This window comes from Aotus nancymaae, unplaced genomic scaffold, assembly GCF_030222135.1.
Source record: "Aotus nancymaae isolate 86718 unplaced genomic scaffold, 86718_ANA_hifiasm-v0.15.2.pri h1tg000053l, whole genome shotgun sequence".
Classification (NCBI taxonomy): domain Eukaryota; kingdom Metazoa; phylum Chordata; class Mammalia; order Primates; family Aotidae; genus Aotus; species Aotus nancymaae.
In genome coordinates this window covers 10,696,266-10,723,947 of record NW_026988467.1, presented here as the reverse complement: position 1 = coordinate 10,723,947, position 27,682 = coordinate 10,696,266, and the positions used below count along the sequence as shown (strand labels likewise).

At 44.7% G+C, this 27,682-nt stretch overlaps 1 protein-coding gene across 3 annotated transcripts; it reads right to left on the bottom strand.

Annotated features, from left to right (window-relative positions):
- LOC105708386 (PRAME family member 20-like) lies at window positions 1-26,249 on the bottom strand. Of its 3 annotated transcripts, XM_064363324.1 has the most exons (8): window positions 26,106-26,249; window positions 24,948-25,142; window positions 20,864-21,031; window positions 20,625-20,722; window positions 16,995-17,082; window positions 4,215-4,511; window positions 2,939-3,520; window positions 1-891 (listed from the first exon to the last, which is right to left on the bottom strand). In XM_064363324.1, the coding sequence occupies exons 5-8, from the start codon at window positions 17,015-17,017 to the stop codon at window positions 330-332; spliced, it is 1,464 nt and encodes a 487-aa protein (XP_064219394.1). In that variant the 5' UTR covers window positions 17,018-17,082; window positions 20,625-20,722; window positions 20,864-21,031; window positions 24,948-25,142; window positions 26,106-26,249; the 3' UTR covers window positions 1-329. The 3 variants fall into 3 exon arrangements, with proteins under 3 accessions (XP_064219394.1, XP_064219395.1, XP_064219393.1); XM_064363325.1 differs by lacking the exon at window positions 20,625-20,722; XM_064363323.1 differs by lacking the exons at window positions 20,625-20,722; window positions 20,864-21,031; window positions 24,948-25,142; window positions 26,106-26,249 and adding an exon at window positions 14,391-14,619 and having other exon boundaries at window positions 16,995-17,063.
- Between the last annotated feature and the right edge of the window lie 1,433 nt (window positions 26,250-27,682).

Sequence of the window (27,682 nt, the reverse complement as noted above, 5' to 3'; positions counted from 1 at the left end):
TTCCACTCAGTTTTCCTTTATTTCTGTTTCTTTGCAACCATCCATGCAAGGGTAACTCCCTCATGCATTCTCAAGCCTGAATTCCACTCTAGACATTCAGATTCCCATTTTTGACTCTATAGGACACAGGTCCCCGAAGTCCCATCCAATCCATGTCAACGTTTCCCCCAAGTCCGACCCCTGGTTCATTACCTTTCCTTTTCCACTTTCAGAGCCGTGTCTGAAACGATGGGTTCTGTGCTCCCTTGAGGATGTACCCAAGACCTAAGTTTTAGTTTCCAAGTGTCCAGAAGAAAGCATTTGATACATCCACCCAAAGAGGCAGATATTCAACAGCTGCACTGATTTACCTCCAGGTCATAAAATGCCCTGTGGCCGCAGTGAGGGCAGCAGGCAGTACAGAACAAGATCCTCTTGGGCTGCCTCAAGTCCTTCACTCTCCCCATCAGCTCAGCCCCAAGTTGGGCAAATCTCCTCCGGCAGAGACCACCATAAGCATCATAACTCTCCCGTGGGTTGGGATACAGCTCCAGGCATAAGTTGTTCAGTCTGACTGTGTGGGACAGCAGGTTCTCCAGGGTGGCCATGGAGATGGGATTTCCACACAAGCTGAAGGTGGTGAGCTCCAAGCAGCGGCTCAGGGCAGGCAGGATGGCGTTGACTTGGGAGTCTTCGATCCCACAGTCATCTAAGCCCAGGTACTCCAGGGTGGCTGCCACTTTTTCTAGCAGAAGTTGGAGAGGCACAAGACTCAAATTGGCCAGGCTGATGCCACTCAGGTCCAGGGTCATTAGTTGACTGATGCTCGGGGACTGGGACAGATGCCTCAAGTCTGATTCTGAAAGCACACAGTTCGTTATTGCGAAGGTCTTTAACGGGGTCTTCAGACAGCTGGGGAGAGAGCAAGAAGTTAGTTCTGGGGAATCATACAGGGGAGTGGAGGGTGGTGGGGGATGACTTCAAGGTGATGGATGAAGACCATTTTGCCCAAGCCCAGGGTCATTCTGATTGTCTGATAGTCAACACTTAGGATGCTGCGTGATGAACTTTGCCACTGAGGTCAGGTCCATCTTAGGCCCGGCACAGTAACTCACACCTATAATCCGAGCACTTTGAGAGGCTGAGATGGGTGGATCACTTGAGGTCAGGAGTTTGAGACCAGCCTGGCCAAGGTGAAACCCCATCTCTACTAAAAATGCAAAAATCAGCCGGGCGTGGTGGCAGGTGCCTGTAATTTCAGCTACTCGGGAGGTTGAGGCAGGAGAATCGCAAGAACCCAGGAAGTAGAGGTTGCAGCGAGCAGAGATTATGCCGCTACACTCCAGCCTGTGTAACAGAGTGAGACTGTGTCTCAAAAAAAAGAAAAACAAAGAAAAATTCCATTTCCAGCTGAGTCTTTTCATCATCATTTATAAGAATGGATCAAGTTCACAGAATCCCTGAAGCTCCCTTTACTCATCCATCAGGGAAAAAACCACATCTCTGGGCCATGGGAGCCCAGTGGGGACACAGGCTTACGGACAAACCCAGGCGGGATTCTGCAACATCAGCTGGGGTGTCCAGGCTGCAGGGGTCCCTGACACGCCTGTCTAATCAGCAAACCATTTATCACTTTCACCAGTCTTTGTGCCTACTCTCTTACCTTCTGTTTCCTAGGTAATTAATTTACCTGGAGCTCTAAACAACCTATTGTGACAGGGAATTAGAGATGAGAGCATTCGTGTTCCCCACACGAATGTTGAGCACACAGCTTGTATTATTCTGAAATGTGCAGGTTTGATGAGCATTCCCCTCTTCAGTGCCCACTTCACTTCCCCACTTCCCAACATCTTTTTAAAACTAATCTTGTTTGGCCAGGCACGGTGGCTCACGCCTGTAATCCCAGCACTTTTGAAGGCCGAGGCCAGGAGTTCGAGACCAACCTGACCAACATGGTGAAACTTGGTCTTTACTAAAAATACAACACTTAGCCAGGTGTGGTGGCGAGTGCCTGTAATCCCAACTACTCAGGAGACTCACAGGAGAATTGCTTGAACCTGGGAGGTGGAGGTTGCAGTGAACCGAGATGGCGCCACTGCATCCAGACTGGGTGACAGAGTGAAACTCCATCTCAAACATAAATAAGTAAATAAATAAACAAACAAATAAAAATTATCTTGTTTGGGCTGGGCATGTTTGCTCATGCCTGTAATCCCAGCACTTTGGGAGGCTGAGGCAGGCAGTGGGATCACGTGAGGTCAGGAGTTTGAGACCAGCCTGGCCAATATGGTGAAACCTCGTCTCTACTAAAAATACAAAAATTAGCCAGGTATGGTGGCCCACACCTGTAATTCCAGGTACTCAGGAGACTGAGACAGGAGAATCACTTGAACCCGGGAAGTAGAGGTTGCAGTAAGCTGAGATCACATCACTGCATTCCCCCTGGGCAATAAAGTCAAATTCCATTTCAAAAAAAATTATCTTTTTTGTTTTTATTTTTATTAATTCATATTTTTAGTCAGCAGTCTTGCTGTGTTACCCAGACTGCTCTAAAACTTCTGGGCTCAAGTTATCCTCTTTCCTCAGACTCTCAAAGTGCTAGGATTACAGGCATGAGCCACTATGCCTGGCCTATTTCTCATCATCTTAACTTAGACATGCGTCCTCAGGAGGAATTCACAAACGCACCCTCACTAGAGCTGAACCCTTCAGAAGCTAGCTTCCTAGCATGGCAGCCTCTCCATAGCATCTACCCCCACTGATCCCTCTGCCTTTATTGGGATGGTTGTGTGATACCCATTTCAGGACAGAGCCGCCAACAGAAAAATGCATTGACATACTAGTGTCCCCTTCACTGTCACCTCCTCATAGGCAGTCACAGTAGATGCCCACTAGCATTTACTGTGACCTAGAAAGGCTCTGCTGTGGTCTGCAGAGAAAGCTCACCATCCTTCCTCACCTCAACAGCTGGGCCAGATGGCCTTCGAGGAAAGAAACACAGTTCATATACAGCTTTTGGAGGTGGTGCAGCTTGAGGAACTGAGAGGTGAACTGGGTAACAAACTCCTTCTTCTGCTCTGGGGAAACGTAGCGAGGGACGTCGACGTGGGAGAGAGCGAACTTTTGAAGATTCCTCATCTGGCCCGGGTGTGGGGTAAACTCTGCCAGGTCGGGCAGTCGCCGCCTGCAATTCACTTCCACCTCCTGGACACACTCTGGGTTCACCACATTCAGGATGTTTTTGATTTTGTGGAGGGGCGTTCCCAAAACTTTCAGCTTCTTACAGCACAGGTGTACTAAACCTTCCCTCTGCTTGACCCACAGAAAGAGGCAGGTGAGGCATTCATCCGGAGTCCTGTTCTTGAGGCAAAGGTCTATGAACACAGTCAAGCGCTGCTGTCCTCTCATCACTGGACAGTCCTGAGCTGGTTTTCTCTTCCTCGTGGCATTTGGTAAGTACCCGCGGGCCATGGCTTCAGACCACACCATCCAGAAGTTCTCACTGACATCCTGTAAATCCAGGACTTGAAGTTTCCTTCTCCTGTAGGAAGATAGAGGAGAGGCTGAGAATGTAAGCAGTCACTGCTGAACGTCAACTTCACATCCTGCACGTCAGCTGCTCCCCTCCTTGCTTTTTTCTCTCTCTGACTTTTCTCCACCCTGCTGTCCCCTTGGATCCTGTTCAATTCCACTTTCTCTTTATTCTGAGAATAAGTCTCCCTCCATCGCCCAGGCTGGAGTGCAGTGGTGAGATTTCGGCTCATGGCAACTTCCACCTCCTGGGTTCAAGTGATTCTCCTGCCTCAACCTCCTGAGCACCTGGGATGACAGGTACTCACCACCATGTCCAGCTAATATTTGTATTTTTTAGTAGGGTCAGAATTTCACCATGTTGGCCAGGCTGGTTTCAAACTCCTGACCACAGGTGATCCACCCTACTCAGCCTCCCAAATGCTGGGATTACAGGTGTGAGCGTCCGTGCCTGCTCAGTTCCCACTTTTAGTGGTGCCTTTCATTGCCACTAGGAGAGAGGCTCCTGTGACCTCCATGGACCCTGCGTGATGAGTAGTCCTTTCCCGGAGGAGCTGGGCAATGGCCAAGGCCTCACTGAGCTTTCTCATTAGCACCATCAGAAGCCTGTGGGCCCCCTGTTGGGCCTCCCCACTCCTCACGACCCAGCTCTTCCTTCTCTGGACGCTTGGGCCCTCCCTACCTCCCCACCTGGGCCACCTCACCTGAGACAAACCCCCTGGGTCAGCAGTGCATCGAGCCCATTGAGCACAGCTTGGAAGGTCTCCAGGCAAGGCGTCTTCATCAGGGACCCCAGAGGGAGGCAGGGGAAGGGCCAGGCCTGCACCATCGCCTTCAGGGCCTCACAGCGTCTCCTGCTGAAGGCTTCCATGAACAGCGGGGGGAAAAGTTCCGTGGGCAGCTCCTCCAGGGTGCAGACGGCCAAGGCCTGGTCCCTCAGCAGGCTCCGCCTCACCAGCTCCAGGAGTCTGGGTGGAGTCCGGATGCTCATCTTCACCAATCTGCAAGGAAAAGTTCCAGAGGACAAATCCAGAGAAAAAGCATCACGCTCAGACCAAGCCCATGCAATCTCATCCTCTCCTAGGGCCAAAGTCAGTGCTCTGGCAATGGCGAAAGAGTCCTCAGTTTTCTCCAATGCTACTCTGTGCTCAGTGGCCACAAAGCCAGCATTCTGTCTCTGCTGGCATCAGCACGAGCGTCTCCCAAGCAGCGAGGAGGCAGGACCACCACTAGCTCTTCCTTTCCATCCAGTGTTCCATCCACTGAGTAGTGAGTATGGGGGAGCCTGAAGGCCAACCCCTCCCACCTTTGGAGGAAATTTCTAATTACTCAAGGTTCTAAAACAACAGGAATATTATGTCACAAGCCCTACATACCAACATTCACAGTTCCTACAAATAAGATGGTTGGGAACATTCACTGGTCATCCCTAGAATGGGTTTTTCTATTTGTTTTCTTTTTTTAATATTTAAGTTTACTTTCTCTATTTGTCTTTCCCTTTCTCTCTCTCTCTCTTCTTTTCCTGTCTTCCTCCCTTCTGTCTTCTTCTTCTTTTTTTTTTTGATAGGGTCTTGCTCTGTCACCCAGGCTGGAGTGGCTGGAGTGGCTGGAGTGCAGTGGTGCTATCTCACCTCAGTGCAGCCATGACCTCCCAGGCTCAAAGGATTCTTCCACCTCAGGCTCCCAAGTAGCTAGGACCACAGTCCTGTATCAACACTCCCAGCTAATCTTTTATTTTTGGACCTCCTGTAAAGACAGCCGGTTTCTCTATGTTGTCCATGCTGGTCTTGAAATCCGAGACTCAAGCAATTCACTCCCCTTGGCCTCCCAAAGTTCTGGGATTATAGGTGTGAGCTTCCACACCTGGCCTCATTATTTAAAATTTCAGTGAGAAATTTGAAAGCTATGTGACAGTATTATGGATCATTTGCAAGACAGAGATGTTTCCAGTTAAAAATGAACCACTTTGGCTGGGTGCAGTGACTCACACCTGTAATCCCAGCACTTTGGGAGGCTAAGGCAGGCGGATCATGAGGTCAGGAGTTCAAGATCAGCCTGGCCAACACAACAAAACCTCCTCTACTAAAAATACAAAAAAAAAAAATTAGCTGGGCATGGTGGCAAGCGCCTGTAGTCCCAGCTACTTGGGAGGATGAGGTAGGAGAATCACTTCCAGGGAGTCGGAGGTTTCAGGGAGCCGAGATCACACCACTGCACTCCAGCCTGGGCAACAGAACAAGATTCTGTCTCAAGAAAAAAGAAAAAACTTCTGAATTTTGAAATGTCAAAAACCAAGGCACAAATGAAAATTTCTGGAATAAAGACAAAACTGCATTTAGAGGAAAATTCAAGGCCCACATCTGTTCATCTGGAAAAACAGGCATGAGCCACTGCACCTGTCCTGCTCTAAAGATATTATTAAGGAATAGAATGGGGTCGGGAATGGTGTCTCACACCTATAATCCCAGCTTGTTGGGAGGCTGAGCTGGGTGGATCATCTGAGGTCAAGGGTTCAGGACCAGCCTGGCCAAAATGACGAAACCCCATCTCTACTAAAAAGACACAATTTAGCTGTGTGTGGTGGCTAGCACCTTTAATCCCAGCTACTGGAGAGGCTGAGGATGAAGAATCACTGGAACCCGGGAGGAGGAGGTTGCACTGAGCCAAATCAGGCCATTGCACTCTAGCCTGGCATCAAGAGCAAAACTGGTCTCAAAAAAAAAAAAAAAAAAAATTTGAAGGCCTGCAAAAGCCTCTGAGACTCCAGCTGGCTGGATTGGTCTCAAAAAAAAAAAAAAAAAAAAAAAAAAGGTGTGGCATCAGTGGCTCATGCCTGTAATCCCAGCACTTTGGGAGGCAAAGGTGGGTGGATCACCTGAGGTTGGGAGTTCGAGGTCTGGCCAACATGGAGAAACCCCATCTCTGCTAAAAATACAAAAACTTAACCAGGTGTAGTCGTGCATGCCTGTAATCCTAGCTACTCGGGAGGCTGAGGCAGGAGAATCGCTTGAACCCAGGAGGTGGAGGTTGCAGTGAGAAGAGATCGAGCCACTGCGCTCCAGCCTGTGTGACACAGTAAAACTCCGTCTCAAAAAAAAAAGTAAAAAAAAAAATTTGATTAGATTCCTTAAGTTCCCTCAACCCCAGTTAATCCTGATTGAATTTTTGGCTTTCTTACAGATTAACTGAACAAATTAGATATTCACTCATTAAAGTGAAAGAATTAGAGATAGGATGAAAGTCCAGGACTCACTCACTGATTTACTCCACAAACATGGAGTTTTACTAATATGTGACCTTCATAGTCCTAACTGTGAGATAGGGAAGGGTTTAATCTCTTTCTGACATTAGACAGAAGACCATTCAGATTTCATGGTCATTCTCATGTGGTCATTTTTAAACTGATGGTAAAATTACACTCAGGATAATTTATGGCCATTGTGGGAATTACTGGAAATCTTTAACACTGTTTTTCTAACAAAACCACAACTGCTGGATTAAACAGTCTAAATGGGATATTGACATGTAGAGGCTTCTAAACTCTCTTTCTCCCCTTTTTTGCGGGGGTTGGGATTGGCCTACTGATTTCAATTACTTGGATTTTCTTTTTAACTGTTTGGTTAAGATTTTTTTGTGGGGTTTTTTTGGGACAGAATCTCATTCTGTTGCTCAGGCTGGAGTACAACAATGGTGTGAGCACGGCTCACTGCAACCTCAATTTTCCAGGCTCAAGGGATTCTCCCACCTGAGCCAGCCAAATAGCTTGGACTACAGATGCATCCACCATGACTGACTAATATTTTTAAGAAGTTTTTTTGTAGAGGCCAGGCACCGGTGGCTCACGGCTGTAATCCCAGCATTTTGGGAGGCCAAGATGGGTGGATAACTTGAGGTCAGGAGTTCGAGACCAGCCTGGCCAACATGGTGAAACCCCACCTCTACTAAAAACACAAAAATTAGCTGGGCATGGGTGGCTGTAATCCCAGCTACTCAGGAGGCAGAGGCAGGAGAAGCGCTTCAGCCTGGGAGGCAGAGTGAGCCGAGATCACAGCACTGCGATCCAGCCTGGGCAAACAGAGTGAGACTCTAACCTCCCAACCCCTCAAAAAATATTTTGTAGAGATGGGGGTTTGCCATGTTGCCCAGTTTGGTCTTGAATCCCTAGGCTGAAATGATCCTCCCGCCTTGGCCTCCAAAGTTTTGGGTTATAAGCATGAGTTGCTGCTCCCACCAAGAATCTTTTTTTTTTTCTGTCGCCCAGGCTGAAGTGCAATGACAGGATCCCGGCTCACTGCAACCTACGCCTCCCAGGTTCAAGGGATTCTCTTGCCTCAACCGCTCGAGTAGTTGGGATTACAGGCATCCACCACCATACCCAGCTAATTTTTGTATTTCTAGTAAAGACAAGATTTTGCCAAGTTGGTCAGGCTGGCCTCAGCCTCCCAAAGTGCTGGAATTACAAGCACGAGCCACCATGCCCAGCTTTTTTTTTGACATGGAGTTTCCCTCATTGCCCAGGCTGGAGTACAATGGCGAGATCTTGGCTCATACAACCTCTACCTCCCAGGTTCAAGTGATTCCTCTTCCTCAGCTTCCCGAGTAGCTGGGATTATAGGCATGTGCCACCAGGCCTGGCTAATTTTGTATTATTATTATTATTATTATTATTATTTTTTAGTAGAGATGGGGTTTTGCCCTGTTGACCAGGCTGGTCTAGAACACCCAACCTCAGGTGATCTGCTTGCCTTGGCCTCCCAAAGTGCTGGGATTACGGGTGGGAGGCCCGAGCCCAGCGGATAAGAATTTTGAAATGACATAAACCAAAGCACAATCAAAATTTTTGAAATAAAGACAAAACTGCATTTTTTTTTTTTTTTGAGACGGATGCTCAGTCTGTGGCCCAGGCTGGAGTACAGCGGCACTGTGTCGGCTCACTGCAACATCTGTCTTCTGGGTTCAAATAATTCTGCTTCAACCTCCCGAGTAGCTGGAATTACAGGCGACTACCACTATGCCTGGCTAATTTTTATATTTTAGTAAAGACAGGTTTCACCCTTTTGGCCAGGCTGTAAAATCCCATTTAGAGGAAGAAATCAAAGATGTTTTCATACTGTTCATATGAAAAAAGTTAAAAAAAAAAAAAAACAAAACAGGATATAGCTCTGTGCCATCTTAGGCTGAATTCTCCCCACCCCAGACTGTAGATCAGATGGGAGCGTCCTTATGGAAGGGTCCTTACAGAGATTAGTGACTTACCAGATCTGGACTCAGTTTGCAGGGTGCTCAGATCTCAAGAAACAAGCAGTAACTCTAGGCTCGAAGACTTTGGGTCTCTCCTGTGGGTCTTTCGAAGCTTTTATTGACCTTTGTAATCACCACTCCCATCCCCTCCCCTCCATGTATCCACTGCTAGCTTCCAATCAAAAACTGATATCTGATTGGATTTCTGAATCTCCACCCAATTAATCCTGATTGGAATTTTGGCTCTCTGAAGATTAATGGATTGAATCAGAAATCTATTAATATCAGATATTCATATTCATTTCATGAATCAAGAAACTGAAAGCGTTAGGGATCGGGTGGAAGTGAATTCATTCATTCAAGGCCAGGCAGGGTGGCTCATGCCTGTAATCTCAGCACTTTGGGAGGTCAAGGCTGGTGGATCACCTGAGGTCAGGAGCCCAAGACCAGCCTAGCCAACATGGTGAAACTCTGTCTCTAAAAATACAAAAATGTCTGTAATCCAGCTACTCTGGAGGCTGAGGCAGGAAAATCGCTTGAACCCAGGAGGCAGAGGTTGCAGTAAGCTGAGATTGTGCCATTGCACTCCAGCCTGGGTAATAGAGGGAGATGCTGTCAAAAAAAACAAAAATTCATTCATTAATGAACTCCACAAACACTGATGAAATTTTACTAATATGTGAACTGTATAGTCCTGAGTGTGAGGCAGGGAAGGGTTTGATCTATTCCAGACACTAGACCGAAAAATAAAACCTGAAAGTAGTGTTGTTGGGAGAACACATCAAAATCATAAAAATATTTTATAGTTAAAATAGCTTTATAGGCCAGGCGCAGTGGCTCACGTCTGTAATCCTAGCTCTATGGGAGGCTAAGGCAGGCGGATGACCTGAGGTTGGGAGTTCCAGACCAGCCTGACCAACATGGAGAAACCCCATCTCTGTTGAAAATACAAAATTAGCCAGCTGTGGCAGTGCATGCCTGTAATGCCAGCTACTTGGGAGGCTGAGGCAGGAGAACTGCTTGAACCCAGGAGGCAGAGGTTGCAGTGAGCCAAGATCGTGCCACTGTACTCCAGCCTGGGAGACAGACAGGACTCCATCTCAGAAAAAAAAAAAAAAAAAAAAAAAAAGCTTTATAAAAACAGAGGCATCATCCCTACAAAATCAGAATAAAACAGTCATGTATCAAATGGTCTTGTGGGTTTTATATCACCTAATGTACCAGATTATTCGCTCATTCGGGTGGAACAGAGGTGCCACTGAGGGTGTGATTGGTCTCAGGGCTTAGGTTAAGGCTTCTTGGAAGAAATTGAAACAATACCTATAAACCTTATCAATTTAATCAGTGGAGAAGGGAGGGGGAGAAACAAAAATAAACCAAGCTTGCAGCCCATTCCTCATTCATCATGAGGTCAGCTTGCTCTCTGACCTGCTTCCTCATGGTTGCTGGCAGCCTACCGTCCCAAAATCATGTAGACCTTAGATTACAGTTCACCTTAACTGCTCTGCAGACAACAATTTAAACATTGTAAAACATTAACTTTTTCATTTGAGATATTCTTTCAGGTTCTGCATGTCAGGAAAACTATTGATGCCAGCTGACCTGAAGGGCCCTGTAAGGCACCAACTCACCAAGAATGCAGTTTCTACATCCTGATGACTTCATACCTCTTCCCGCCACCAAAATTCTCCAAATTTCCAGCTCCTTGCTATCCATGATCTCCTGAAAACCCTCAGTACTCCTTGGGGAGATGAATTTGAGGGTCTCCTCCCAGCTTCTCATTCAGCCACCCTGTGAACATTAAACTCTCTGCTGCAAACCCTGTTGTCTCAGAATATTGGTATGCTACTGTGCACCAGGCTTAGGAACCTGATGGTCCTGTAATAGAGTCATGTCAAAATTACAAAGGGAAGTGAGGATGGGGGCTGGGCAGAGTTGAGCTGGGTGTTTTAATGGGATCCTGGGAGTGAGCCAAGACTTGGTAAACATGTTGGGGGTTATTGAGGGGGTGGAGGAGGAATCTATCCAACCTTGCACTGATGCCTCCTTGGTTTTTATTCTTATGAGCAAGGATGAGTCTTTCAAAACAATTTATATAATCTTATTTTTCTTTCAAGACCTTTGTCTTCTTTTACCTCCCTGAATAATATCACATTTATTTCCATCGCTTTGCTCATTTGTTTTCTTTTTTTTTTTTTTAGAGATGGGGTCTTGCTGTGTTGCCCAGGCTGGAGTGCAGTGGCTGTTCAAAGGAGTGATCCCACTACTGATCAGCACGGGAGTTTTGGCCTGCTCTGTTTTTGATCTGGGCCAGTTCACCCCTCCTTAGGCAACCTGGGGGTCCCCCGCTCCTGGGAGGTCACCATATTGATGCCAAACTTAGCGTGGACACCCGATGGGCATAGCGTACTACAGCCCAGAACTCCTAGGCTCAAGCGATCCTCCCACCTCAGCCTCCCAAGTAGCTGGGACTACAGGCATGCACTACTACGCCCAGCTGCTTTGCTTATGTCATAATAAAAATTCTTTTTTTTTTTCAACAGAGTCTCTTTCTTCATTAAGTAGACTATATATTTTGTTGCTACACAAGGTGAGTAACCTGGTTTTACGGACAGAAAAGGTCAAAAGGATCCCATTACTCACCAGCCGGGGGTCATATGAAGGTCATGGTTATTCTTTGTCATATCTGTACCTGCATATTGCCAGTGGAAACCTACAGGTCACATTTGGCAGGCTTCCAAATTAACCACCTGCGGAAGGTCTGATGATTGGCTTGTATCCTGTCCCTAAGTAAAGAATCTTATCGGCCGGGCGTGGTGGCTCACGCCTGTAATCCAAGCACTTTGGAGGCCAAGGCGGGTGGATCACCTGAGGTCGGGAGTTCAAGACCAGCCTGGCCAACATGGTGAAACCCCATCTTTAAAAAATAAAAAAATAATAATAAAAAAGAATCTGATCATGAGTTCACGAGTGCCTCAAACTCTTCAAGTACTGATGAAGCCTTCACCTACTGACGGTGAGGACACTGATTTGATTCTGATCATGAAGTTTTGCTGGTTGTCTTGCAAGTAAATGTTTTAGCCTGTTATGTTGTCATCTAAAGCCAGTAACTGTAACCTCTGTATTGCACCTTCCAATGAACAAAACAGAAACAAAACAAAACTCTATTTGAGCCTTGCCAGGTCAATAAAACAAAAGAAAATTTTTGAAAAGCTGATATGAGGAGTCCCATTCCCTTCTTTTAACCTTTCTCACAAAAGCATTCCAACTTCTCACAGACTTTGGAACACACCCACTTTGTCGGTGTGTCTTCCAGGTCAATCCTCATATTTAGCATTCAATGAAGCTTTATTTAATTATTTCTGCCTCAACAGCCTTAATTTCCATTGACACCACGTTGCATGATAATGGTTTGAATTGGGGTGGAAAGAAAAAAGATTTCTAGGAATTGTATAAAGTAATCCTTGCAGGCCATCTCCATTGAAGAATAAATAGGTTCCTCTCCAAACATGCCCTGAGTATGGATGCATCCAATAAATGAAACTATTATTTATTGCATCTAGTAGAGCTATAGAGGCATTCTATTTGCCTCTAGAGTTTCCAATGAACCTATATCTCATTTCGGTAAGGTCTCTAATTCTATGGCAGAGAGTAACACGGTCATGTTCTGATTCTATGTCTATTGGCATTCTAATTGCTACATATAGCATTCCAGTCTTCATAATGTGTGTCAGACCAAACAGTTTGATTATAGGGGAGGCTGGGACACTATCTAGATTAGACCCAGTTACACTAATGTTTCCCATGCATACAGATAAATTACCAGTAATGAAACCAACAAAAGTCATAGGCCACGTATTTACATCTATAGCTTCTTCTCAGTGCCAAGTCATTTGACTGAAAATATTAGGGCCAGGGGCGGTGGCTCACGCCTGGAATCCCAGCACTTTGGGAGGCCGAGGCGGATGGATCATGAGATTGGGAGATCGAGACCATCCTGGCTAACACGGTGAAATCCTGAATCTACTAAAAATACAAAAAAATAGCTGGGCATGGTGGCGGGCGCCTGTAGTCCCAGCTACTTGGGAAGCTGAGGCAGGAGAATTGCTCAAATCCAGAAGGCAGAGGCTGCAGTGAGCCAAGATTGTGCCACCAAACTCCAGCCTGGGCGACAGAGCAAGACTCTGTGTCAAAAAAAAAAAAAAAAAAAAAAAAAATTAACCAACCTGCCAAAGGAAGGATAACAAACCTTATCATGAAGTTAGCATCCTCAATGGCTACCCAACTGTGTGTGAGAGCAGGTCCTACCATTAGTTGTGATCCTTCCATTCATCTAAATGACTCTATAGCCAGCAATTGCTTTGGTAAGTGATAGTAGCTAGATTTTGAACAGGAGACCTTAGAAAGTGTTGGCTTTTAGTGGTGAAAGTATCTGACAAAATAAAACAGAGGTTTGAGTATTTTGTGTTAATACAAAATAAACCCAAGTCTCAGTCCATGGAAGAAGATCGAAGGGAGTCTTGTTCCATTGTCTTGGAAAAGCTGTTTACTGTGTGATGTGGTCTGCTTCTAGGGAAGGCTTTTTCTTGGATATCCTTAATTTTAAGTCACCTGGTACGGTTCCATTGAATGATGCACATGGGCAGATTTCCCTTGGTGTCATTTCTAAAAGATGCAATCTCCAAATGCTAGGGCATGAAGGTCTAACCATCACTGAAAGCCTCCTTCACCTACTGGAAATATTCTTTTAACTACTGCATCAAGGTCTTGCAGTATTGAGTCATATTAAGAGCAAGTCTAAGTGCATAGAAGCTAATACTATGATACCATCTATTGAGAAAAGAAAAGGATTAGGTGGCGTGTGGTGGCTCACGCCTGTAATCCCAGCACTTTGGAAGGCTGAGGTGTGGATCACCTGAGGTCGGAGTTTGAGACCAGCCTGACCAACATGGAGAAACCCCGTCTCTATCAAAAGTACAAAAAAGTGGCTGCGCATGGTGGTGCATCCCTGTGATCCCAGCTACTTGGGAGGCTGAGGCAGGAGAATCACTTGAACCTGGGAGGCCAGACGTTGTGGTGAGTCGAGATCACACCATTGCACTCTAGCCTGGGCAACAAGAGCAAAACTCTGTCTCAAAAAAAGAAAGAAAGAAAGAAAGAAGGTTTCTTTAGGTTTCTTATTTCAATTAGGTTGGGCATGGTGACTCACGCCTATAATCCCAGCACTTTGGGAGGGTGAGGTGGTTAGATCATGAGGTCAGGGTTTCTAAACCAGCCTGGCCAACATGGTAAAACCCTGTCTGTACTAAAAATCTAAAAATACAAAAATCAGCCAGGTGTGGTGTGCACACCTGTAATCCCAGCTACTCAGGAGGCTGAGAATCACTTGAACCTGGGAGGCGGAGGCCTTGGCACTCTAGCCTGGGCAATAAGAACAAAACTCCATCTCAAAAAATATAAGAAAGATGAAGAATGCCGGGGATTCTGCTAAAAGAGAAAAGAAGAAAAAGATGCATTTATTGAGCTACCAGATGACAGGCCCCATGCCCAGCCTTACACGTGCATCAAGTCATTAAATCTTACAGGGGTCTCATAAGCTGGGTGGGAATGCTTCCCCTGCAGGGAAACTGGCCTCTTACCTAAAGTTTCTGCCCAACAACATCAGCCCCTGATCCTCAGCAGGGTCCTTCACTCGGGTGCCCTTTGTGTAAGGTTCCTTAGCACAGGGAAGGTCACTTGTCATTTAGAGGCACTTGATCATTATCCACCCTCTGATGATGTGTGATTCCAAAGCACTCTGCACTAGTCTTCCTTGATAGAGAAGGGAGGTGTTGTGGAAAGAGCTCTCACCAATATGGCCCAATTACACTGAAAAAGAATTACACTGTAATTGGAATGAGGAATAGAAATATTTTACAGGTATTATATGCCTCTATGAGTTTTGTATTTAGATAAAAGGGAATGTGGCTGTCTCTACTGGTGACAGCTGGTTTAATTCAGCAAGGGCTGCCACCGACCATGAGGACAGGCATGGCTTGGCGATGCCCTGGGGCTCCTGCTCATACAGTGTGGTCTTCCTTTTCCAGGGCAGGTGCCACACCTTTTGCAGTGAAGTCCTTTCCTGGTAGAGAAAGTGGTCAGGAATTGAGAGTTCTGGATCCCCCAATTAAAAGTGAGCAAGGTCTCAACATTTAGATAGAAGTCGGGGCACTAGCTGGGCGCAGTGGGTCACGGCTGTAATACCAACACTTTGGGAGGATGAGGCAGGCAGATCACAAGGTCAAGAGATTGAGATCATCTAGCCAACACAGTGAAACCCCATCTCTACTGAAAATACAAAAATTAGCTGGGCATGGTGGTACACGCCTGTAGTCCCAGCTACTCAGGAGGCTGAGGCAGAAGAATTGCTTGAACCCAGGAGGTGGAGGTTGCAGTGAGCCAAGATTGCACAATTGTGCTGGAGTTATAACTATTGCTAGCAATAGTTAAGTATCAGCCCCTCAAAATATCCATTCATAGGCATTAGAATTTCATGATCCTGAAAACAGGACAGAACCAAAAAGTAACATTACTCTGGATTTGGTATATGTAAGAAAAACAGGAAGAGTATGTGGAAACTAAAATACCTGACATGAATAATCAGATAATGGCTAAGGTAGAGCCACAAAAAGGAAAAGAGACTAGGGGATTTTAAAAACTGGTATTTCTTAAATGCCACACATTCTCGTATCCTAAAAACTAACTGAGTCAAAAACATGAGTCTGTTTGTAAGCAGAAATATGGTAATAAAATCAAAAGATAAAATGTTAATTCCATCACAAACACAAACACAGGTTCCATATTATACATCTAGCTATGGCAAAAGGTAGAAAAAAAATCTAAGGAGCTACTTAGACTAGCTAGCTAAAGTTAATTTAGGAAGCCATGACACCGACTGATCTTCTAAAAGAGATGCCAGAGTAACAAACAAGCTTTTAGTTGTAGTCTGTAACTCTGCGCTGTGGTCCTCATATTTCCTCAACATCACAGTTGAATATGTAACTAGCTGTGTATATATTTAGGAAATACATATTTCCTGTCTATATTTAATTCTTCTAACAAACCTAGTGATCTGGTTCCTGCCTGCTTTTCCAACTTGAATATCGGCCATTTTACTCCTCACTCGTGACTCTGTAGGTACATCAGACTCTTTCTGTTCTAGGAACAGAAAAAGAAAATACATATAGGAAAGGCAGGGGGGTGTGAATCTCTAAGGCTGAAAAGCCCCTTCTAAAAGAACTGATGAAACGTCTACGCTCAAGAGAGTTAAAGCATAAGATGGGAAAAATGAAACTTAGGAATTATGTGAAGTCACAAACGACAGGAGTTTGAATCAAAGCTATGGCATTTATTAGTTACATGACTATTCTCCACTCTCATTCTATAAGAGAAATCAGTGTTTCAGCTTCTTGTTCTATAATAATGGGGCCGACACCATTTACTTCATGTAGAGTTGTAAACATTCGTGCTAATTTAAATACCTAGCACAGTACATTGCATATGAATACTCAATAAACATTGACTATATCGAAGTTCCTCGTTTCATGTTTATAAAACTAATTTCATGGGTCTAATGTCATAACTCTAAGCAGCAATCACACAATACTTCCTATTTACACTAGTTATTTACTATTATTATTATTTTTGGAGGTGGAGTTTTGCTTCTTTCCTAGGCTGGAGTCTGATGGCACGATCTCAGCTCACTGCAACCTCTGCCTCCCAGGTTCAAGTGATTCTCCTGCCTCAGCCTCCCGAGTAGCTGGGATTACAAGCACCCGAAATCATACCCGGCTAATTTTTGTATTTTTAGTAGAGATGGGATTTCGCCATATTGGCCAGGCTGGTCTCCAACTCCTGACCTCAAGTGATCAGCCTGCCTCAGCCTCCCAAAGTGCCAGGATTACAGGCGTGAGCCACCACGCCTGGCCTTTACAGTTGTTTTATTCCAATTAGCAATGGGGAGTGAGAGTTGTGTTTTTCCAGCACTTAGTAAGTTTTAATGGTCCCAATATAAAAACAGGAGCATCTTGTTGAGATAATGTATATAAAAAATAACTTACATTTTTCCCCAAAAAGAAAAAAAGTCATACCTGGCATTTGGACTCAGATACTCTACTTGGAGAATTATACGCTTTTGAATATAAACTATTTTGAAAGAAAAAATCATAGGGATTTTAAAATTAAGACTTGACTAGAACACTCACCTGACTTTCTCTTTTTTAGCCATGAGTTCAAGTTCCTCTTTGGCATTACTCAGTTCTTTTTCCAGCCCTGCCACTGTGTTCAGGTCTCCTAAAATGAAAATAGAGTGCTAGTTTTAATTGCTATGAACATAATGTGATATCAGCTGCCTCCTTTGAGGAATTTACTGAGGACACATTCCAATAATAAGAAAAAAATAAAACATCTACGCAGGTTGTTCTTTGTAGCGTTATTTCTAAGAGCTAAATACCACAGTCATCCTGCATTCTATAAAGAAAAGACTGAATAAAGTATAGTATATTCACAGATGGAACTATATACTGATGTAAAAAAGGAATAAGGACAATCTTTTATCAACTTATATGGAGTCATTTAGAAATCCTGAGACTATGTTAACGAAAACAAGCTACATGCTTAAGAATACATCTAAGGTAGTAGGTTTTAGATTAGGAAAAGGGGGAATAAGAATATACATATATACATTACATAGACACAGATGATTCATTTGCCGATTTTTGCAAAAAGATACACAGAAAGAATAACCCAGAAATGAAACTGATTACCTTCAGGAGATGAGTGGCAACAGGAGAGAGGGGATAGGGAAAGAGATGGGACATCTGAGTATATCATTTTATATACTGGATTTTGAACTGTGTTAATGTTTAATTCTTAATATGTAAGTCAGCTTGTCAATTAATGGGAGATAAAAAACCTAAAATTCAATCCTAATATAAACAAATGAATCTATATAGGAAACAGATAATAAAACCACCCAGAAGACAAAACAAATTAATCCAAATATTTTTCAACTCACTAACTGAACACCGTCAGTGCAAAATACCCTAAGGATAAAAAGAATTACAAAAATACCTTAAGGATAAAAAGAATTACAAAAAAAAGGTAAACATTACAGAATACATTTACTGTTGATAGTGGTATTTATGTAGTAATTCAGAAACTACTTTTGCATAGTATACTGTTCTGCAAATGTGTAAATATTTTGAAATATAGTGACATTATAAGTAACCAGGGCTCTCAAGGAGATACATATATGAAATGAAGGAAAAAAGAACCTATATTGTTAAATTAGAATGACAGAAGTCAGTATCAAATCTTCATATGTACACAAATACATACATACATACTTAAAAATATTCACTGCTACCTCTGCTCACTTAAAAGGGCCTAGAAGCAAAAGGTATTCATGTGGCAATGAAGACATCTTGTGCCCAGATCACAGTTTGTCAATGCCATTACCCACCAAAAGGAACCAGGGAGCTCTTTAGGATAACGGCTCATTCTGGGACTGAGGCAGGTAAAGTAAAAGGTAATCACAGAACGTCTTATTGTGCCAGAAACTATGAAAGGACAAAAAACAAAGAAATCAAAAACACTGAAGGGGATATGGCAAAGGGTCAGAGAAACAGCTCAATGAGGTTCCCACTGACCGAATCTGGGTTAATTTGAGGAGTAAAGGAAATAATGACCGAAATCAGTAATATAATGATTTTTGAAAATCCATATTGATAAAAACAAATGGAGTACAGAGATAGGGAAAGGACAGCTCTTCTTTATAAAATAATATCCACAAAGAAATAAAGAAGAAATTTTACAAACAGAAAATCTTAATTTTTTTTTTTTTTTTGAGACTGAGTCTCATTCTCTCACCAAGGCTGGTGTGCAGTGGGGCGATCTTTCTGCCACCCAGATTCAAGCGGTTCTCCTGCCTCAGCCTCCTGCGTAGCTGGGATTACAGGCATGTGCCACCGTGTTCGACTAATTTTTGTATTTTTCGTAGAGACGGAATTTCATCATATTGGCCTCGAACTCCTGAGCTCAAGTAATCTACTCTCCTGGGCCTCCCAAAGTGCTGGGATTAAAAGCATGAGCCACCGTGCCCAGCCCTGAAACATCACTATTTTTAAGCTACCAATGTAAGAGTTGGTTCAAGCAAGGCTCAAACGATACTACAGCCACTGAGTGAATGATTGTTGGAAAACAACTGTCGACATCTCAAATTCAGCCAGCAGATGACTTACATATAAAGAGGAAAATGCACCTTTTACAGTGGAGGGATTTGGCAGCTACAACCTTAACCAAATGACTAAATTTCGTATCACCAAGGATGATACAAACTGATTATCATGCACTGATGTGATGCACTAAGAAAGATGTCATCCAGGCTCACACCTGTAATCCCAGCACTTTGGGAGGCTGAGGCAGGTGGATCATTTGAGGCTAGGAGTTCTAGACCAGCCTGGCCAACACAGTGAAACCCCATCTCTAAAAAAACAAAACAAAACAAACAAACTAGCCAAGCATGGTGACGCATGCCTGTAGTTCTAGCTCCACTTTGGGAGGCTGAGGTGGGAAGATCGCTTGAACCCGGGAAGCAGAGGCTGCAGTGAGCTGAGATGGCGCCACTGCAATCCAGCCTGGGCAATGACAGATTTTGTCTCAGAAAAAAAAGAGAAGAAAAGAAACAGGGTGGGGAGGGGAGGGGAGGGGAAGGGATAATTCATCCATATGGTATTCCTGCCAAAAATGTTTAACTGGAATCTAACCACAAGAAAACAATCATGGCTAAATTGAGGAATATTCACAGTCCTGAATTCTTCAAAAATGCCAGTCTCACTAAAAACAAATAAAAGCTAAACAACTGTTTTAGATTAGAGACTAAGAGACATGACAACTAAGCACAATGCATAAGCCCTGGGTTCTAGGGAACCAAGGTAGCTATACACAACATTATTGGGACAACAGGAACTCTGAATGTGGACTGCGTATTAGATACTAAGCCTATATCAAGGTTAAATTTTCTGAGTATGATAATTATATTGTAGCTATGTAGGAGAATGCCCTTGTTCTTAGGAAATACTGACGTATGCAGCATAAAGTGTCATGATTTCTGTAAGAAATTCTCCAATGGTTCAGAAAACACATTACATCCACATATATGTGTGTGTACATACAAAGAAATAAGGCAAATGTGGCAGAACGTTAATAACTGGTCTGAATAAAAATGTATATGAGTCTTCACTATACTATTCTTGCCCCTTTTCTGTAGGTTTGAAATTTCCAAAATACAAAATTTAGAGAAAAGTACACTTCTTAAAAAAGGCAAATAAAGAATAAATAAAACAAATCCAACATTATTTTACTCTTTGATTAGTATAAAGTTTCCAAATTAGAGAATGACTACTCATAAGACTTTTCTAAACCATCCCCTGAATGGGGCTAGGCTTGGCAAATAACTCAATGTACACTGCCTACCCTTCCTAACAGTTTCGTGTAGGTGATGTCAAGTCACAGCGAGTGGCCCCAGACTTGAAAGATACCCGGGAAAAGCTGTCAGCACATGGCCTTGCTGTGCAGGATTGGAACCACTACCTCCTGCATTTCTGAATCCCTGCAAAACTATCTGAAAAGGAGAATAAGGACAGACTTTCTCTGGGCCAAACTGTGACCTCAAAGCCATAACCTCAACTCAACATAAGGTAAGGACAGTTCTTCAGCCTTTCAGAGGAATTCCAAACTTATTTTTTCCATTAAGGTAGGAACAGAAAAAGAGTCTTAGCCAAACCTATTAACAGAAAACAAAATCCCTGAATGAAATGAAATTTCATACTCACCTAATGCCGATCTGGGTATGCTGGCATCTTCTTTGGTAGTCAAAAAAGTACTATCATCTATGGAAGGTATCTGCACTGGACCCTAAAAAACTGGGGGACTTAGGAAGATGCAGGAACTATGATCACAATGACAGCACTGAGAATATTCTCACAATTTCGTATTAAAATTATCAAACTTACACCTCAAATGTAAAAAGGAAACACATTCAGCATGAATTATCTAAGTCTATACTTCTTACTTGATCAGTCTGTTCTCCAAGAGGGGGGCCAAAGGAGGAAACTTCAGCTCGTGGGTTAGAGATGGGTGCTTGGGACATCATGGAGTCTCTTCCTCCCAAATACTGGCGCAGGGCCTGTAATTCTGAATTTCTTTCCATTAAGGCTTCCATCATCTTCTCTGCAGCAACCTAGTAAGAGAAAATCACAAATAACATTAGAAAGATATTCTAGTAGGGCCGGGCGTGGTGGCTCATGCCTGTAATCCCAGCACTTTGGGAGGACGAGGCGGGTGGATCACGAGGTCAAGAGATCGAGACCATCCTGGTCAACATGGTGAAACCCTGTCTCTACTAAAAATACAAAAAATTAGCTGGGCATGGTGGCGCATGCCTGTAGTCCCAGCTACTCAGGAGGCTGAGGCAGGAGAATTGCCTGAACCCAGGAGGCGGAGGTTGCAGTGAGCCGAGATCGCGCCATTGCACTCCAGCCTGGGTAACAAGAGCAAAACTCAGTCTCCAAAAAAACAAAAAAAAAGATATTCTAGTAAAACAAAATTTTTCTTCTGCTATTATTTCTCTTTTCTTTTTCTTTTTTTTTTTTTTTAATAAAGATGGGGTTTCACCATGATGGCCAGGCTGGTCTTCAACTCTTGACCTCAGGTGATTCACCCACCTCGGCCTCCCAAAGTGCTAGGATGAGCCACCCCGCCCGGCCCTGGTATTACTTCTTCAAAGTCAATCATTTGTAAACAACAAGCAAACAAACAAACAAAACAGTGGGTTCTTAGGAAATTGTTTCCCTGCTTTCAGTTTACAGGGAAAAACCCAGTTAAAGTGAATGGAAAAAAACTCTCACAGGCAGAACATTGGAGAAAAAACTGAATTTAACACATTTGTAACAGATAAGAAAAAGAGAATCTGAAATAGGTTCTGCTAGAACTATCAGGCTTAGGTGTTAAGATTCTGGAATTAAGATAACAGTTGTCTTTATTCTTGGACAGCTGTTTCTTCGGACTGGATTGCTCTTCAAACATTTGTGTGGTTTGCTCCCTTCAGGTCTTTGCCAAGTGACACCTTATCAGGTTGGCCTTCCCTGCACATCCTAACCACAAAAGCAATCTCACTGGCCAAAGGGTAAAAGCTTTCAGGTACAAGATGAATATGTTTTGGGAATCTAATGTATCGCATGGTGACTTTAGTTAATAATACTGCATTATTTACTTGAGTGAGTCATTCTATGTTATTTACTTGAAATTTGCTAAGAGAGTAGATCTTTAGTGTCCTCACCACACATGCATAAAATGCGTAGTGACGGACATGTTAATTTGATGGTGGTAATCATTTCACAATGTATACGTATATCAAAACATCATGCTGCACACCTTGAATATAGACAGTATTTGCAATTATACCTCAATAAAGCTGGGAAATAAAACTTTAAAGAACCCAGCAATCTCTTCTCTATCCCCAATATCCCTTACTGTGCTGAATTTTTTTTTTTAATGCACTTATCTGATACACAGCTCTTTTTTTTTTTTTTGACGGAGTCTCACTGTGTTGTCAGGCGCCAGGCTGGAGTGCAGTGGCACAATCTCGGCTCACTGCAACCTCCGCCTCCTGGGTTCAAGCAATCCTCTTGCCTCAGCTTCCCAAGTAGCTGGGACTACAGGCGCGCGCCACCATGCCCAGCTAGTTTTTTTTTGTATTTTTACTAGAGACGGGGTTTCACCATGTTGACCAGGATGGTCTTGATCTCTTGACCTCGTGATCTGCCCGCCTCAGCCTCCCAAAGTCCTGGGATTACAGGCTTCAGTCACCGCGCCCGGCCCTAAAGGCATCTTGGTGCTGAATCTCAAGCACCCGGTACGGTGTCTGGCACATCATAGGCACTCACTACACATTTACTGAATGAGGCAATTACACACATAAACATTTTCATCAGACCACATGATCAGGGGAATCTCAATCTCAAAATCACCAAACTCAGTTTCATTTCAAATCCCAGTTTTCTAAGACAGATAATGACACAATAAGGGAAAGATCTAGAACTTTTGTAACTATTAATGCACAGAAAGTCTGCATTTAAACAGAAAATCTGGAAATAATAAATTTATATTAAAATTACTGAGAGTAGAAGATGACGAATCATAACACCAACTGTCTCTGAGGAAAAGTACTATTGTTTTAAGTGAGAAGCTGAGCTCTTGTCACCATTTCAAAGAGAAATACGAGAAAAAACACTGCCATTTTTCAGTAAGTAAAATTTGGGCTCTTGGGAGATGTCGATGGAACCATTTTAGAGGTATCCGTGTATTATCAAAGTATCTTAATAAAAGTATCTGTGAAAACTGTGGGGAAAAAACATAATAAATAGCATACAAGATATATACTGCGCCCCATCTGCCTTGGCACTCCTTTTCTAGCAGTATTTAAGAGTTTTTAGCAGTGCTCCTCCAATGCAGTCCACCAGCCAGCAGCATCACGATCACCTGGAAACTTGTTAGAAATGCAAATTCTTAAGTCCCACCTATACCTCCTAATTTCTATCTCTGAAGTTGAGCTCCACAATCTACGTCTTGAAAAAGCTATTCAGGTGATTTCTTTTGCATGTCAAATTACACGAGCAGATCTAGAAGAATACAACCATTAATCTTCTTGAGTTGAAAAATCTCCTGTAAGTTCTATCATCTTCATTATTCGATTACCCACAGGGCAAAATTTTTTTTCTGAGGTATAATAAAGACTAATTCTACCAAATCACGAACAGGTTAAAAAGAAAACTTAAAGATGCTAGCCTCTTGCCAGACTTAAATAATTTAGAATAATTTTGTTAGGTCTATTTGAGGAACAATATCTGAAGCACACAGCAGGACTTTTCTAACAAGATGTGTATTTACTTCAGTGGGGCTAACAACCAGAGGAGTGGAGTATAATCCCTTTACAAGATAAGGAAAAGTAAGAAAATATTATGGAGTGAAATAACATAGGCAAGAAAGAATCTGCCTTCCTCTAAAAACTGACTAGGGGGATTCTGAGCTACTGGTCTTTGAAACGCAGCACAAGTCAACTAAGAGTCTTTACATTTGAGGAGAAAACACATAGAAATGAGAAAAGTTAAGAATTTACCCCTGGCCAGGGCTTGGTGGCTCACGCCTGTAATCTCAGCACTTTGGGAGGCCGAGGTGGGTGGATCACTTGAGGCCAGGAACTGGAAACCAGCATGGCCAAATGGTGAAACCTCATCTCTACTGAAAACACAAAAATTAGCTGGGCATGGTGGTGCATGCCTGTAATCCCACCTATTTGCGAGGCTGAGGCAGGAGAATCGATTGAACCCGGGAGGCCCAGGTTGCAGTGAGCTGAGATCACGCCACTGCACTCCAGCTGGGATGACAGAGGGAGATGCCACCTCAAAAACAAAAAAATTTACTTCTGAAATACTGTGAAAGTAGTATACCCCATACTGTAATGAGATTATTCATTCTCTCATCATGACCTTGGAAAAATGCAATCTTTTTTTCCTCTTAAGATAACTCAGATTTAACAAAAGCTAAGAATAAACATGTTGAGTGTAAGTTTTCCCATACCTTCGCTGAAAATGCAAAGTTATCACTCTAGTCTTAATAATTTAGAATCAAAATCAAAACACTCCACAACCCCTACTCCTTTCTCTCAAAATGATCAGATTATTAAGGAAAAGAAAACGTATGTAATGAAGCTAACGGATACATGTATTGTTTAGGCAGCCTTCCAAATGTAAAATTTTCAAAACTATTTTTCATACTTTGATGATCAATATAAAACTGTGGTCTAAGGCCAGGCACAGTGGCTCACACCTACAATTCCAGCATTTTGGAAGCTAAGGCAGGATGACTGCTTGAGCCCAGGACTTCAAGACCAGCCTGCATAAACAGAGACCCCCATCTCTAAATAGATAAGTAAAGAAATAAAACTGTGGCCTAGAAAATAAATTGAAGGAAAGAAACTAACAGAGTTGACCGTAAAATATATAAACATACACACATCTACAGTCTGCAAATGCTTCCTATTTGCAGACTATAAATGCACTATGTGATACTTTCCTGCTAAGCGCATTAGTCCTTACTTGGCTTTCCTGCTCCCTGGAGTTCACAGACTGAAGCAGGCCTTGAATCTCCATTTCATCTTCCACCACTTGCTTGTTTCAATCACTCAGAAGGTTCTGCAGCATCCTTTCCTTTCGCTGTAGACGCTGGCACAGCTCCTCCGCTACCTCACTCCACCCTGGTCCAAGTTTGCAGAGCAGTGTTGCACTGAGATCCTAATACAGAAGGGACACTGTAAGCTTCTGGGGGAAAGAACCGCCTCTAGTAAATAGCAAAGGGCTTAAAAGACTCTATCACAGAAGGAGGAGCTGTGAGATTCTTGAAAATAAGTATCATGTTTTATTCATTTTTGTTTTACCAGGCCCAGAACACAGAAGTCTCTAAATACATGTCCCAGGAATGAACACTAACAATAGAGAAAAGTATCTCTAGTGGCCACTTACGTACCTATTGCGTTCTGAAATAAGTCTTTATCCTATTTGTTCAGGGCATGTAACAATTAATGTTAGATGAGGATAAATGGACACTCAGTTCATTTACTTATTTTCTCCCCAGTGTAACCTTAGAGAGGGAAGCACAAAACGATAAGCGAAAGGAATACTAAACACTGTATTTGCTATCATAGTGATGGTTTCAATTTCTGCACTACCCAAAGGTACACGGTGAAGGAAACGGAGGAGCCATACTGCCTAGGTTACTGGATCTGCTACTTATTAGCTATGTTAGCTTGGACAGGGTACTTAGCTTCAGAAGGCTGTCTCCTCCTCTATAAAACAGGGATAATAGTATGTGCCTCATGGACCTGTGTGTAGAAAACACAATATAATACTTGCACCCTGGCAATGTTTCAGTAAAAGTAAGAGAGAGCGAGAGAGAAGGACAGAGAAAATGTGTATTTATGTATGAACAAGAATTGGAAATAAATCAGAAGTATGTGAACAGAAACCAATATTCACTGGCTCGCCTCACAAAGTTCATATCACAAAAGAAAGTAGAAATGCTAAAGTCTCTCCCTTTCGAATCTACAATGATGGAACTAATGACCGCTATTTTTGGTTTTCTCCCCGTATGTAAAGCAGAATCCCCGGTTTTCAGAAAACGATGGAACGGGGTCCTGCTTCAGGCTTCGAATACAAGTGGGAGAGGAACACCAAGTCAGAGAGAGGTTTTGCTCTTACCTGCATAGTAGCTTCATGGGAGGAGAGCAGTCTCTGGAAGTCGTGATCTCGCTCTCTCACAGCAAGACCAAACGGACGCAGTTCTTTTTCTTTCTCTTCCAGAGCAAAGAATTTTTCATCTATAGACCACTGCAAGGAAAAGAAGACGCGTCCCATGCGCCAATGGCGTCGGCGGCGTCTGCGGTGCGTCGGCGGCGTCCGAGGCCCTTCGGCGGCGTCCCAGGCGCGGATGGCATCGGCGGCGCGGTCGGCGTGTCGGGAGTGTCGGCGGCACGGTCTGCTGGTCGGGGGCATCCACGGCGCGGTCAGCTGTTCGGCGCCGTCCCAGGCGCTGACAGCGTCAGTGGCGGCGGCGGGGGCGGCGCGTCGGAGGCGTCAGCGGCGTCGGCGGCACGGTCGGCGGCGGCGGAGTCCAGGTCTGCAGCTTCCATGCGTCGGGGGTGTCGGCGGCGAGGTCGGCGCGTCAGGGGCGTCCGCGGCTGGACGTCGGCGTCCGAGGCGCGTTGGCGGCGTCCGCGGCGTGGTCGGCGTCAGCTGCATCTGCGGCCTGTCGGGGACGTCTGCGACGCGGTCGGTGGCGTCCGCGGGGTCTGCGGTGCGATGGCGGCGTCCCAGGCGCCGATTGCATCGGCGGCGCGGTCTGCTGCTCGGGGGCATCCACGGCGCGGTCAGCTGTTCCGCGCCGTCCCAGGCGCTGACAGCGTCAGTGGCGGTGGCGGCGCGGTCGGCGCGTCGGGGGCGTCGGCCGCATGGTCGGCGGCGGCGGAGTCCAGGTCTGCAGCTTCCGTGCGTCGGGGGTGTCGGCGGCGAGGTCGGAGCGTCGGGGGCGTCCGCGACTGGATGTCGGCGTCCGAGGCGTGTCGGCGGTGACTGGGCGTCAGCGACGCGGTAGGCGCGGCCGCGCATCGGTGGCGCGGGCCGGTGCGTCGGCGGCGCGCTGAGTTAAGGTTTACCGGGACGTCCACGCAGGGTTTCCGAGGTGAGTGCCGCGGCGGGGCGGCGGCCGGGATCTGCACTGAAACTTAAAGGTTTAATAGGAAGTCAAGGTTTACGGGGAAGTCCACCCAGCCTTTCCGAGGTGAGGGCGCCGCGCCAAGCCGTGAGAGCGGTGAGTCCGGGACCCTCGGCTCACAGCTGGGTCGATGTGCGCGCGGGGGGCCTCCACAACTTTTGCTGTGCCAGCGGGGCGGGCGCGCCAGGCACCCCGAGCGCTTAAGTTTCCTGCGTTGGATTCCTCGCCTGCCGCTGCCAGCCGCAGCCCTGCTCTCGTGGGCTCTGGGGTTTCAAGAAACTCGCGTGCGGGTCTTCTGTGGCATCCCAGGGGGTGGAGGGATGGAGCAGCTTCGAGGCCACATCCTCCTAGATCTGGTGGAGGACATTGACCCTTTGCCCCACCTTCGAGGCCAGAAATCGGTTCCTTCTGGGGACCTGAGGGGCGAGAGATCTCAAGCCCCAAATGTGCAAAGTTGGGGTCTTGATTGGCCTCCGGGATTCCGCACCTTGCGCTGTCTCCAGCCTGGTGGTGGGCAAGCCAGGTGTGCCAGATCCAGGATGCGCTAGGGGAGCGTTTGTAGCCC

Bases quoted from the DNA above. Each gene is read 5' to 3' on its own strand.
- LOC105708386 (XM_064363323.1), bottom strand. From the start codon at position 14,494: ATGACAAGTGACCTTCCCTGTGCTAAGGAACCTTACACAAAGGGCACC. The intron at 4,512-14,390 runs GTAAGAGGCCAG...TTTTCCTTGCAG, and splicing joins TTGTTGGGCAGAAACTTTAG to ATTGGTGAAGATGAGCATCC. The intron at 3,521-4,214 runs GTGAGGTGGCCC...ATCTTCCTACAG, and splicing joins ACCCAGGGGGTTTGTCTCAG to GAGAAGGAAACTTCAAGTCC.